Genomic DNA, 13,635 nt, shown 5'->3' with positions numbered 1-13,635 from the left:
TATAATTGATAGCTGTGATTGGTGATCCAATGTGCTAGAATTGTGCTGTTTAATTTCTTTCCTAAACTGAAGATTTGTTTCAATCCTGCCCTCTCGTAGAACTTGACATCTTTCTGTCTTACCTATCCTAAAAAAGGTGCTGCTCCAACACCTGTAACCACTGGTATTTTACCATTCATGGCAGTGCCTCCCCCCCTTAAATTTCCTGCTATTACCCCAGCCAGTTTCCCCTTCCCTTTCCTGTTGAGATGTAGGCTGTGCCTGGTATAGTCCCACCTACTGAGATAATCAACAGGAACCACACCAATATGAGCCCCCGCACCCGACCCAAGCAGCCGTTCCAACTCCAAATTAACTCTCCCAACAGAAGAGTTCAAATGAGGCCGGTCATGGCGTCTCAGGACAGATACAAATTCAACATTGGTGTGTCTCGATGCCGACGCAATCTTTACCAGGTCACACTCTATACTGTACCCAGGATCTCTGTCGATGCTGTTCCCTGGCCCTCCCACAATAACCACGGTGTCTTCCCTGGTAAATCCTTTACAGAGTGAACCTAAAACATTTGACTAGTGGCAGAAGCACTGAGACCAGTGTGTAGGTGCAGATGGGACCTACTTCGTGGGTGATGGTGACCATTAGTGCAAAGGTAAGGTTTTCAACAGATGGCAGTCTCGAAAATTTTGGATAGCACCTCATATTCTGAGTGGCCCAATGCAATATTTTCATATGAATCAGTATTTTCACAGCAAATAATGGTACAATATAAGTATTAAGCCATATGCTGCCATTTCAACCCAAAATATATCCGCAAGTCACCTCACAGTGGCCTTGCGTCTGTGACAGTTTAGGACTGGATGTCTTCCTGTGGACAAAAGAAGCTTCACACAATAGATGGCTGGCTCAATGCTGCCCAGTACAATCATATTATGAGGAATGCTATAATCCCATAAACTATATATTGAGGGAATCATGTTTCCGATACAACATATGTCAACTATGGTACAAAAGTGGCTTGCGTAACAGATTGAGAATTCTCTTCTCGACTGGCCTCCTCCTGCACCAGACCTCAGCCCCACTGCAAACATACAGCTGGAGACAAAACTGACCATGTGAGAAAACTGGTCTGGTCCCTATCAAAAACCCACAACAAACTTCTAAATGTCACTTTAGCTGACTGAGATGAGGTGGTAGAAAATGAGCGATTTATTGCTCACCTAGTAGACTATCTTCCTTGTAGATGCAAATGCACAATGAAGTGCAAGGCCTTTGAATGCAATAATAAGTGCCCTTTTGAGAGATGGAAAAAAAAATAAATAAAATAAAATATAAAATAAACTGTAAGTTTTGTTAATTTGGCATTTTCCACATATTTAACAAATTAATGCATTAAAACAGGGAATAACTGCCAAAAGAGGTATTTGATCCCAATCCCGGTGTCATGCAGCTTGTTATCCATTACCCAGTGGACTACACCACCACACTTCGACGTCGACTGTACTAAGTGCTGCAATATTAACTATTTCTTATTGCTGTTCTGCTCTTAAACTCACCTCATAACTTCAAGTACCTTTTCCACATATGAAATCAAAGACATAATATGAGGCAGATTTTCTTTTGTGTTTTTGGTGAATGTGACCTTTGTGCTGTCAATACCCCCCCCCCTCCTCCATAACTCCCTTAATTACAATTACAAACGTTCTTCACTTTTATGAACAGTACTGTTCAGTCTGTAATATGACTGGCTCCTACATACATGATGGGCTATTCAAATTTTAGCCATTATCACTTTCTGTGCAATTAAATGCGCATGTCACACTCCTCATGAAAGGGGCCACCACTATCATTTCAATTTGTTTGCATGCAGGTTGCTTTACAATCTAAAAGAGCCATTTCTTCTGCTAGACTTTTTACTTTTACTGTTCAGGAGCAACAGCACTCTCCAAACATGGTGATACTAATAACAATTTATTCTGCCCCATCTTCCTAACCTTCTTAGCAAAACTTCTTATGAAAGTTTTGTACCCAATGGACTAATGTATACTACACATTACTTTTTTGCTATTTACCAGTTTAAATTCTATTATAACGCTAAATGTGTAATTTTTTTTAGCAAAGGTATAGTTACTCTTACACATTCTTTCAATATTATTAAAAGTGTTACTCATCAAAATGCTGAGATGCTACATAAAATGAAGGTTTACATGAAGAGAAGATATTCCTCAATGTCTATCTAATCCTTATCATTCTCACAATTTTTCATAAATACTGTCTTTACTCTTAACATTTCGTCTAAATGTCATCTATTATATATATAGCTCAAATAATAATCTGAATTATGTTGCTGTAATTTGTAAGAACACGAAGTAAATTATCAGTTCTATGAAAGGAATGTCAAGAATTATAACCAACCTCAAGTACAGGACCAGCACTGAGTATTGTCTGCTCCACTCCACTGCCATGACACCCCTTTTGACTGAGTGCTGTCAGATGATGGAGTAGAAAATTTGTACTTTCAGTTTTTCCAGAACCACTTTCACCACTAATTACTATGCACTGATTCCGCCTTTCTTTTAACATGCAGTGATATGCTGCATCTGCCACTGCAAATATGTGTGGGGGCAACTCTGGACCCAACCGTCGGTTCTGATACAGTTTAACATACTTCGGATTGTAGATCGGATGAAACTGAAACATAAGATAATGATTCTGCATTGCAAACTGCATTCAAACATGTCGTAACACGAAGTACCATTTGGTCTTAAAATGCCACAGGAATAATAATGAGGTACTGAGAAGATTCTTAAAAGTTTTAACGCATAGCTCAAAAATTATAAAATATATGCAATTAACCAATTATGGCTATTACTCGGTCGACAGGGATACAAATTCTAATGTTAATTTACGAGACCAAGAGATGCTACTGTTAACTTCCTTTAGATGACATTATTCAATTATCATGCAGTTTATTAAATTTGGAAACTTAATATTATTTTCAAAAAGATGCCATAACAGCTATAATAATATACATCAAGCTTTCAAATTTAGTCAGACATGTGACCTATTTTCAAATTCATCGACTACATAAATAAAAATGTAAATGTTCATTTGCTCAAAATCGTAAACCTCATCCACACATATGTCTGCTTGTGTCTGTATATGTGTGGATGGATATGTGTGTGTGCGCGCGAGTGTATACCCGTCCTTTTTTCCCCCTAAGGTAAGTCTTTCCGCTCCCGGGATTGGAATGACTCCTTACCCTCCCCCTTAAAACCCACATCCTTTCGTCTTTCCCTCTCCTTCCCTCTTTCCTGATGAGGCAACAGTTTGTTGTGAAAGCTTGAATTATTGCTTATCAGCTTATGATTAGAATACTGCTGCAAATATGTATTTGCTGTAACAGTAAACCAGGCTCAAGTTCAGAGAGAGGGGAGAAGAGAACATGGACTGAGGGATGGGAGGTAATGGACATAAAAAGTGGAAAGGAGGAGATGGACAAAGAGAGACAGGCAAAAGAGAAGATGGAGGGAGAGAGAGGGGGAGGAGGAGGCGGACACAGAGAGGGGAAAGGAAGAGCAGATGTACAAAGAGAATGGGAGGAGGAGAAGATGGAGAAAGAGATAGGGAGTAGGAGATTAGCCTGTACATCAAATGGGCTTTCCCTTTCCTTTCTTTTTCATTTAACCAGACTGAGTCAAAGCACCAAGTGGCCAGGAACAGATAGTCACGATTGATAATCGTTGCAGCTCCAGTGTTAAGTAAGCAGACATGCAATTCTGAAAGGGGGTGTTTTAGTGCTTGGCCTCTACGAGACGTAGTGCCACCGCCCCACAGAGTATTATGGGCATTAAAGTTCCCCAGTAAGAGGAAGGGGGCAGGCAGCCGTTCCAGTAACTCTTGTTCTTTGTAATGGAAAGGTCCTCCTGGGAGTAGATAAACATTACAGATTGTCATCCAAACTGACAGGTAGACACTAACAGCCACGGCCTCTTGTTCAGTGGAAGAGGCTTCTGCTCACTGAAAATACTGAGCGCATGAGAGTACAAACCCCACTGGACACACTCTCAACATTAATGCAATTGGTACAGCAGTGTTTGTAATTTTTCAGAGCAGGGGGATGTATTGCTGTAAATTGCATTTCCAGTACTGCTATGCCAATTATGGAACAAGTAGCCAGTAAATGACGGAGTTTGACAAGATGGCAATAGTAGCCATTAGAGTTCCATTGAAGGAGCATTGGAACCAGGTCTCAGAAAGTGGAAAATAAGGTGCATAGGCTCAACCTTTGCAGGGATGGAGAGAGGAACACCTGAAGTCTCAGAAAGTAGTTTATCTTCCTTCTTATCCTTGTGAGACTTCAATTTCTGTGAAGATTTTCCTCATTTTATCCTCCAGGAGCGAAGAGGACCATCCTTTCCTCTGCTCGCAGCCTATGGCTTCTTGTCCTTGTCTTGAGAGGCAAGCAGCTCGACATGTGTCCTCGTCCCTATCGCCGCCAGAGGATGACTGGGCATCCCTGGCTGCACCAATGGTGTGGGAAACACCTGTGCTACAGGTGCAGAGGGCATGGGAGCTGACACTCCCTCCCCAACTATGGGGCAGGCCCCAGAAAATGACCATGATCAGGAGGTGCCATGCGAGACCTTTTCATCAAGTGAGGTTTGGACTGTGGGACAACGATCGCAAAATTGGAGACCACATCAGTCAGATGAAGTCTCAAACATTTTCTTTGCATCTTGATAAAGTGGGCAGTCAAGTGTTCTATACTCTTGATTTTTTTCTCCCTGTTAAACACTGAAAATTGCAGTGAACAAGGAGGGTGTGGTTCCGGACAGTTGACACATTGAGGGGTTTGGGCACAATGGCCACCCCCATGGGATGCCAACCCACATGCCTCACAAGATATCCTCTTTAGAACAGTGGGAGGACATGTGTCTGAACCTCTGGCACCTAAAACATCTCATCAGAGGAGAATAATAAGGCAAACCTATAAACCATGACCTTAACCCTCTCAGGCAAAATACTGCCGTCAAAGGCCAGGATGAAAGCTCCAGTGTCCACTCTATTATCCTTGGGTCCCTTCTGGATGCTGTGGACAAAACCGCACCATACCAGATTAGTACACATCTCTTCATCAGTTTGTAGAGTTAGGTCCTGATGGGAGATAACATTGTGAATTCTACTGAGCTGATGACTGGTTCATCTTCTATTTTTATGCAGGCTTGGTTGGCATGTGTTGTTTTGATCAGTAAAGATCCATTTCTCATATTTTCTATTGCTCCAACCTCCCCAAACCGGTCTTCAATATTTTCAACGAAAAAAAGTGGCTTCATTGTAATAAAAGATCAGCTATCCGTTCAGGAATAAATCAAGAACTCAGCAAACTGTCCACTCCCATTTCTCCTCACCTGGCTCTCGTCTTGAGGCATGGCCAAAGATGGAAATGCCATAAGACTGCAAGCCTCTGGATTAAAATCACTGTTCCTGATTGTTGAAACAGCCATGCTGCCACAGCCATCATTAAGTTTGATCCGTTTCACTGCAAACCATCCGCCCCAATGCCACTCACTCTGATCAGAGGCTGTCCCCATGGGTGCCACCCTGTCAAGGTAAAGGCCACCTGGCACAGCAGCTGTTGCCCGGAGTCTGGGTACATCAAAACTGACAGGCGCCTACTCCTTGGCTGACACGGGGAGGTTACAGCTCAGGCGTCAACAGTGCAATTCCTATATTGTCAGGGGGCTACCACCGAGAGTGTACATGACAACTCCACCATGATGGACTGGCTACCACGCTGGATTTCGGGTGCAAAGGTATAGCCACTCGTTTGGTAGGTGCAAATGATAACAGTGCACAGCAGAGAGTTAATGCACCACAGTAAGGTGTCGTTCCCAAACGGCCTGCACTTCTGTAAAATTTGGAGGCTGGAGGTCAAACCCAAAATGGGGACAAGAATTTAAAAAGCCAAAAAAGGTGTGATGAGTGTGTGAGGGGTGAAGGGGGGGAGGGCGGCAGAAGCAGAAAGATCAAAAACCTTCAGAAGTCCAAAGTATAGTCAACATACCAAGGTAAAAACATAGCCCAATAAAGAGACTCCTATAAGTCGCCTCTTACAACAGGCAAGGAAGGGCCACAGGTCTATTCTAGCCCCCAGACACCAAAGGGGGCATCTGCAAGTAGACTTCAACCTCTTTTTCCATTCTTCTGTAGATAATTTGGGTCAATATTTTACAACCATGACTCATAAGATAGAAGGTTTAGTAATGTTCACAACAATCAGCATCTGGTTTCTTTGTACTGGAACTATTACATTGTTCTTGAAGTCTGAGGATATTCTGCCCACCTCATACATCTTGCACACCATGTGGAATAATTTTGTCATGGCTGACTCTCCTAAGGATATCAGTAGTTCTGAGGGCATGTCATCTACTCCACAGGCCTTGTTTCCACTCAGGTGTTTCAGTACTTTGTCAAATTCTTCTCACAGTACCACATCTCCCATTTCATTGTCATCTCACTTCCTCTTTCCTTTCTGTAATATTTTCTTTATGTTCCTTTTCCTCGCATTACCCCTACATCCCCCTTTTATCTTTTAGCTTCAGTTTCTTGGCTTAGTATTAAATTTCAACCTGAGCTCTTGAAGTTCAAACAGCTGCTTCTCTTTCCTATAAAGATGTCTTTAATTTTCTGGAGGCAGTATCTATCTTCTCCTAGATGTGCATGGTTCTATACACTTTCATTTATTCTCCAGCCATTCCAGCTTGGCCATTTTGTACTTTCTGAAGTCTCATTGTTTACATGGTTGTATTCCCTTTTGCCTGCTTCGTTTGCCGCATTTTTTGTTCATCAATTAAATTTGATACCTGCTGTGATATCCTACGATTTCTCCTACGCCTTGTCTTTTTATTTACCTGATCTTCTCCTGCATTCACAATTTTGTCTTTCAAAGCTGCACATTTCATCTTCTACTGTGTTCCTTTCCTCTGTACCAATTACTACCTAATGCTCCCTTTGAAACTCTTTATAACTTCTGGTTCTTTCAACTTATCCAGGTTTCAACTCATTAAGTTCATAACTTTTTGGAATTTCTTCACTTTCAATATGTAATTCAAGTGAATTAATTATGTTCAGAGGCCTCATCTGCCTATGGAAATGTCTTACAGTTTAAAATCTGGTTCCAAAATCTGTCTTACAGTCATATTGTCAGCGTAAAACCTTCCAGTGTCTCCAGATCTCTTCCATGTACGCAACCTTCTTTCATGATACTTAAACCAAGTGTTAGCAATAATTAAATTTGTTCTGTGGTAAATTCCATCAGGTGGCTTCCTCTTTCATTCCTTTTCAACAGTCCATATTCTACTACTATTTCTCTCTCTCTTCCTTTTCCTGTTACTGAATTCCAGCCCTACTACACAATCAAATTTTTCACTCCCTTACAATGGTACCAGAATAAGTGCTTAGGGAAGTTGTTATCAGCTCATCTGGATGGTTTCAGAAAGTGTTGTAGGGAGTATACATGGGGAGTTCAATCTTAGACACAATTGGTGCTTGCTGAAAATATGTTGTTTCCTGCAGTTAAGTTGTTCAGTATCCAGAAACATCATTACCATATATGAGTACAATGTACCCCTTAACTCAACAACATATTGATGGAGTGTGGTAAGCATACAGTTGTGCACGCCTTTCTGCATCCTTCTTCTGGATTAGAACCTGCACCTTCTTGCAATCACTTACCATGTTTTAGTATTCCAGAGATCTACAAGAAACAGTTCAAAAACAGTCAATTGTTCATATTTGATACAGAATATGACAGGTACATAATCACAAATGGTGGCCTTCCGTCTGTCTAGTGGCGTGGACTGATTTTCAATTCCTTGTTCAATTATTTACCCCCCTCCCCCCAAATGACAAGTGAAGGAAGCATCTGGAAAGCAGATTTTGTTCCATTAACTAATTTTACATAGACCCAACATATTTTTAAAGATTTTTTTGAGAATTTATCAGGAATGACCTCACTTTCGAATTAACAGCTGACTTCTAACAAAATTGTACTTTTGCTTGTTTTGACCAAGAAATTTGGTTTCATTAAAATATTTCTTGCAGCTCTCTCAATGTACGCAGTAACTTTCTAATATAGTTACTGAACACAGAACAAGGAAAACGACAAATGTTTCTCTTAGATAGTATGGCAATTGTTGAGTACTCATGAGACTGATCCATGAGAATGAACACATGTCACAGTGAAAGCTGAGATTGCTCACAGCTCTGGAATAGGAGCGTCTGTTTTCATTATATTGATAGGGGAGGAAAAAGAACAAACACTGACTTTTCTCCCCCCCCCCCCCCCCACACACACACACACAAACACCAAAAATAAAAATAAAAAAAAAACCAACAACAACAACAACAACCTATGATTATTCAAATTTTTGATGGATGATAGAAAAATACTCAATTTAAATTACCTTAAAGGGATTGAGTGCAATAAGTATGGACCCTACATAAGTATATATATGCCCTCCATTGAACCTTGCCTTCAGGTTATCTAAGAGTGTTTGTTCATTTAAATCTGGTAACTGGCACAGATCAGGATATTCCCGGTCCTTTGGCTGATACAGAAATCTGTAGAAATAGTCACGGATAAGTTGTGGATCCATCGTGAAAGTGTCAGTCCATAATGCATCGTTGACTCGTTCTTTTTCCCTAAGGTAGAACCTGAAACAACGAAATTTCATATTCAACAAATGGTACTGCTCCAATATAATTATAAAACATCAATGATTGCAAAAAATTATGCAATAACAGTAAGAAACAAGTATGGCACCTGACAACTTAATAAAATTTGGTTAACCTTGACAGTCCTGCCCTCAACTGCAGAAAATGTGCATAGCTTTATCATAAAAAGCTGAACTGCAAGGGCAGCCATACACTTCTTACTACAAATCTGATGCTGACAATTGACAGCACACTTCTCTGAGTCGTCATACCTCATGAAATATTACAGCAAATGCAAGTGAAAAATTTGCCTTTTGCTTGCCTAGCTGTTAATTTGGTAAGATTTGTAAATTTCTCCCGGACCCATAAAATCCAATAGAGTTGTATTCTGAACACCCGAAAGAATTGTGTATCTCAGTTTCCCTGCAAAAGCCACTTCCTTTCTGATATGTAATTTCCATTGTCAGTAACCATGCCTAACGATAATTCTGTTCATGAAATTGAACATTCTGTCAGTACATATTTCAATAGAAACACAAGTGTGTGCAACTTGCTCACCTACATACATCACTTTTTGGTAAATGTCTCTCTGCCAGACTCTGTTTTGATGGGGTTCTAGGTTGCAATAAAATATTAACAAAACAGTTTAAACTCACCAGTAACCACAACTTCAGAATATCCACCTCAAAATACATATGTGAACACCAAAGCAAAACACAGCTCCAGCACGCACTTTCATTTTTATGTTGTTATCCCATTCCATTCTTAGTTGGCTTAAGGACAGTTCCAGTCTTATTCACTAATTTCATTATTCTTTTCTTGAGCCACACAAACCTGTTAAAAATGACTAAACACAAATGCGCCTCCCCCCTCCCCTGCCCTTCCACACACGAACATACACAAACAAACCAAACAAACAAATACTACAAAAGTGAATTGCAGAGCAGTTCCACATATGATGTCAAGAAGACACGATTATTACTTACTAATCAAATAATCATACTGTTATTAAAGATTCCTCCTCATTTGGCATTTAACCTAATCATCCATTATTTATCTTGTTTAAGTTGTATCTCAGGTTCCACTGGGTGTCTGGTACATAGGATTATAAGAACGTCACCGATTTCTTAGAGAGAGGTGAATCTAGGTTTTCATTGAGAATATGTAAGCAGATATGTACTAAAATCTTAACATTCCCAACCAGTTTCACAGCAATTAAATTTTGTTTTTTGTTTAGGAGCTGATAGCCCTGGAATTTCACTTGCAAATCCCCATAACAACAACTTTCGGTGTACCGTGTATGCCTGAAATAGGGTGGCACATGGTAAGTCACCTGATTGAATTCTGATCCTACACGTATACTATTGGGGCAATAGCTTTCAAATTGTGTGCCCAACTTCATGCAGCTTATGGAAATTATGCCAGATGTCGTTGCGAGTTCATTGCTTTCATTGTGAGTCTGCCATTTCAGTTTGGCGGACAAAGGACGGTTGACCGTCACACAAAAGACGAAGATTGTGTTACTGTTCGCAGTGACGAACAGCATTACATTGACACAGAGAAGGTTTCGTGCTCATTTCGGCACACGGTGGGCTCCCAGCCCACGGACAATACGCAGATTACATCTAAAATTCAAAGGTACTGGATCTGTTTTGGAGTGTCAGCAGCCACATGCGCATACTGTACGTTTGCCGCAAAACATTAAAGCAGTTCGAGTGGCTTTGACTTGTAGTCTGAGTAAATCAACTAGAAGAGCCGATCTGTACAAAGAATTATTCAATTTGAGCTTCGCTTGTATCCATACAAGATGACTATAGTGCATAAGGTTACTGCGAGAGATAAGGAGCGGAGACTGCAGTTTGCCTGTTTGGCAATCGAGCAAGACCAAAAGGCAGTGCTACACAACACATGGTTTTCTGACGAAGCTTATTTTTACGTGAACGGTGTTGTGAACAAACAGAACATTCGATTCTGGGCACGTGAACCTCTGCGAATAATCCACAGGAAAGACACCTACGGGGAGAAAGTGGTATGGGTCGTGATGTCAAGCCATGGAATCTTCGGCTATTCTTCTTCGATACTACAGCAACCAGTGAATGCTGTTTGCACATGCTGTGAAACCAGTTCTTTCCTCAACTCATGGCTTCATGGCTTCCATTGCAGACACAATGGTTCATGCAGGATGGAGCACACCCCCATACTGCCAATGTTGTACTTGATTTCCTACACAAAAGACTGGGTCTTAAGCCGTCGGCACACGAACAGTTCATCCGAACGTTGAACGTTGAGAGTCCCGAGTTTCTGACGTCATAGCATGGAATAGCACATTCAGGAATCTTTCCGAACGTGCAGTGCAAATATCTGGCATGACAGATATTCTGAGCGTTGACCAACGAGATGGCGCAACGCCACCAACATCACACACACGCCGTCTCCCTTCAGTACAGAGTTGTGAGGCACCATATTGGCATTCATTTCAAGCCTATACGTATATATACCGTTTCTGAGCACCAGCAAACTGAGAATCACTGGAAAACCCGTTGTCAACTGTGTGATTCGTTCCAATAAAATAATGAGAAACATCATATTCGTGGCAAAATAATTATTGTAACTTGTGTATTATGAGAGTAGGCTATTTTAAGGCAGCGATACAATGAAGATCCACCCAAAACACTTTGTTCTTGGTACAATTTGTTATAATTAAATTTCAATTAGTAACATAATTATCTATGATTAACGTTTTCAGCAACGGCTAACATAATACTATTAGACAGATAGCATGTGTTGGTGGTTTAACGTAACGAGTACCTGTCACTGTCCTGTAGAGAGTTCTTTGATGGGGCAGTGGTTCCCGTTTAAACACTATCAATTTTTTTCCTAACATTCACATTTTTATTAGGTTCTGATATTTTATTATTAGTTTAATATAAGTATATGCTATAATATTTGATGTTATGTAAATATAAGTTCACCTTTTTTTGAGGGGTGACTTTGTTCAATGGGCTTAATCTACATGATAGCTTGTGCTACTTGTATAAAGATATTTTGCTCCTTTTTCTTTTACACTTTGTAATTCACATGTTGCAAACATTCTGCTGCTGGGTAGGAACAGTGATCAAGTAAGACTGGCCTTGGGGTTTCACTAAAATGTGGGAATGATGAAATAATGTTTATCTTATGTGGAGAAGTATTCCAAATTTGTACCGTACTCTTTGTAATGGAACTTTTATAGGTCTGCGTCATTGATTGGACATGGTACATTCCTTTTCATGGACAATGGAGGAAATGTGCGTTTTAATAGAGCTAACGTGGAAATTTTACGCGCGCCCGTTGGGTAAACAATTTGATTTACGAACTAGAAACATCCCTCAACTGCCGCTGCAGTGCGTTATGATTGGGTATACCACGTTGGGGCCCACGTACCGTATGCACAAGTCGCATCGTTCCTGAGCGTTCAGTAGCACGTTGAACTTGGCACGCTCAACATTAATGTTCGACAGCACGGTCTGTGTGCAGATGGCTTTAGGGTATTGTAAAACAGATTTCCAGGACGTTATGTAGGAGGAGGAATGTGACCTCCCCACAGGTCAGATATTAACCCATGTGACTTCTTCCTTTGGGGATTCCTTAAAGAGAGGGTGTACCACAGAAACCCCAAAAATGCAGTGCAACTTAGGGCCAACACTGTGGAGTTGAGCCACGCCATTCCAGAAGATTTGTGTCGGAGAGTCATCACAAATGCAAGCGTGCGACTTGAAAAAGTTGTAAACCAAAACGGCAGTCATATTGAACATGTGATTCATTAGGTTGAATTTCAAAGCAGTATTCTTTATTTCTACATCAATAAATTACAAATATTGTCAACAACAAATGTGTTATTCATGAAACAAATCAGGTGATTTATCGTGTACCACCCTCTATATCCATAGCACACCTACAGTTCATGTCAAAATTTCTGAAGCTGAGACTATCACAGAACTGGCAAAGTTCTGGCTTGTCTCTGCTCTTAGTGTAAGCAGCTTTTCCAGTGTGAGATGCAGCTGGGAAATAGTTGCACAGTACATGATAGGATCAAGAGTTGAATGACTAGACAAGATGGCAGAACCAATGATAAAACAGGATTTGATAAACATTGTCCCCCCGTTCAAGTGGGTGAATTTACAAGGTCACATAATGGAACGTATTGTGGAGTATGCAGTAAAACAAAATGAAAAAAAGAAGGAAAAAAAAGTTATAAAACTTAAACTGTACTCTTAAGTTCCTGCCTAGCCACTGCCATGGAAATCAGAACTTTCTGAAAATATCCCAGAAGGTTTCTGAAACGATCACAGGATTATGATACATATCAATCCAGCACCACAGCCAGTTTTCCTCCAGTCACACTTGTTGGCTTCACTAACTCACAACCAAACTATAAGGCTGGAATATGAAAAAATTTCCCAACAAATTGTCATATTCTGATAAACACACAATACAAGAAAGAAAAGCAAAACCCAGTAATTTATCGTACACTGAGGTGACAAAAGAAATGGGTTAGTGATATGCAGATATACAGATGGTAGTAGTATCGAGTACACAAAGTATCAAGGTATAAAAGAGCAGTACACTGGTGGAGCTGCCATTTGTACTCATGTGATTCATGTAAAGAGGTTTCTGATTTGATTATGGCCACACAAAAGGAATTAACAGACTTTTAACATGGAATGGTAGTTGGAGCTACATGCATAAGACATTCTGTTTTGGAAATCATTAGAGAATTTAATATTCTGATATCCACAGTGTTAAAGAGTGTTCCTAGAATACCAAATTTCAGTCGTTACCTCTCATCATGGACAACACAGTGGCCAATAGCCTTCACTTAATGACTGAGAGCAGCAATGTTTGTGTTGAGTTGTCATTGCTAACAGACAAGCAACATTG

The 13,635-nt window shown here is 40.4% G+C and overlaps 1 protein-coding gene across 1 annotated transcript in view; it reads right to left on the bottom strand.

The window, feature by feature from the left end:
* Window positions 1-13,635, bottom strand: part of LOC126198475 (unconventional myosin-IXa-like) — a 350,557-nt gene that overhangs the window by 320,834 nt on the left and 16,088 nt on the right. The window contains exons 2-3 of the mRNA XM_049934833.1: window positions 8,466-8,715; window positions 2,413-2,688 (exon numbers count right to left, since the gene is read on the bottom strand). Of these exons, the coding sequence (XP_049790790.1) occupies window positions 2,413-2,688; window positions 8,466-8,715 (526 nt within the window). The remainder of the gene's footprint in view (window positions 1-2,412; window positions 2,689-8,465; window positions 8,716-13,635) is intronic.

Source organism: Schistocerca nitens, chromosome 8, assembly GCF_023898315.1.
Source record: "Schistocerca nitens isolate TAMUIC-IGC-003100 chromosome 8, iqSchNite1.1, whole genome shotgun sequence".
NCBI lineage: Eukaryota > Metazoa > Arthropoda > Insecta > Orthoptera > Acrididae > Schistocerca > Schistocerca nitens.
This window is presented reverse-complemented; position numbering and strand designations above follow the sequence as displayed.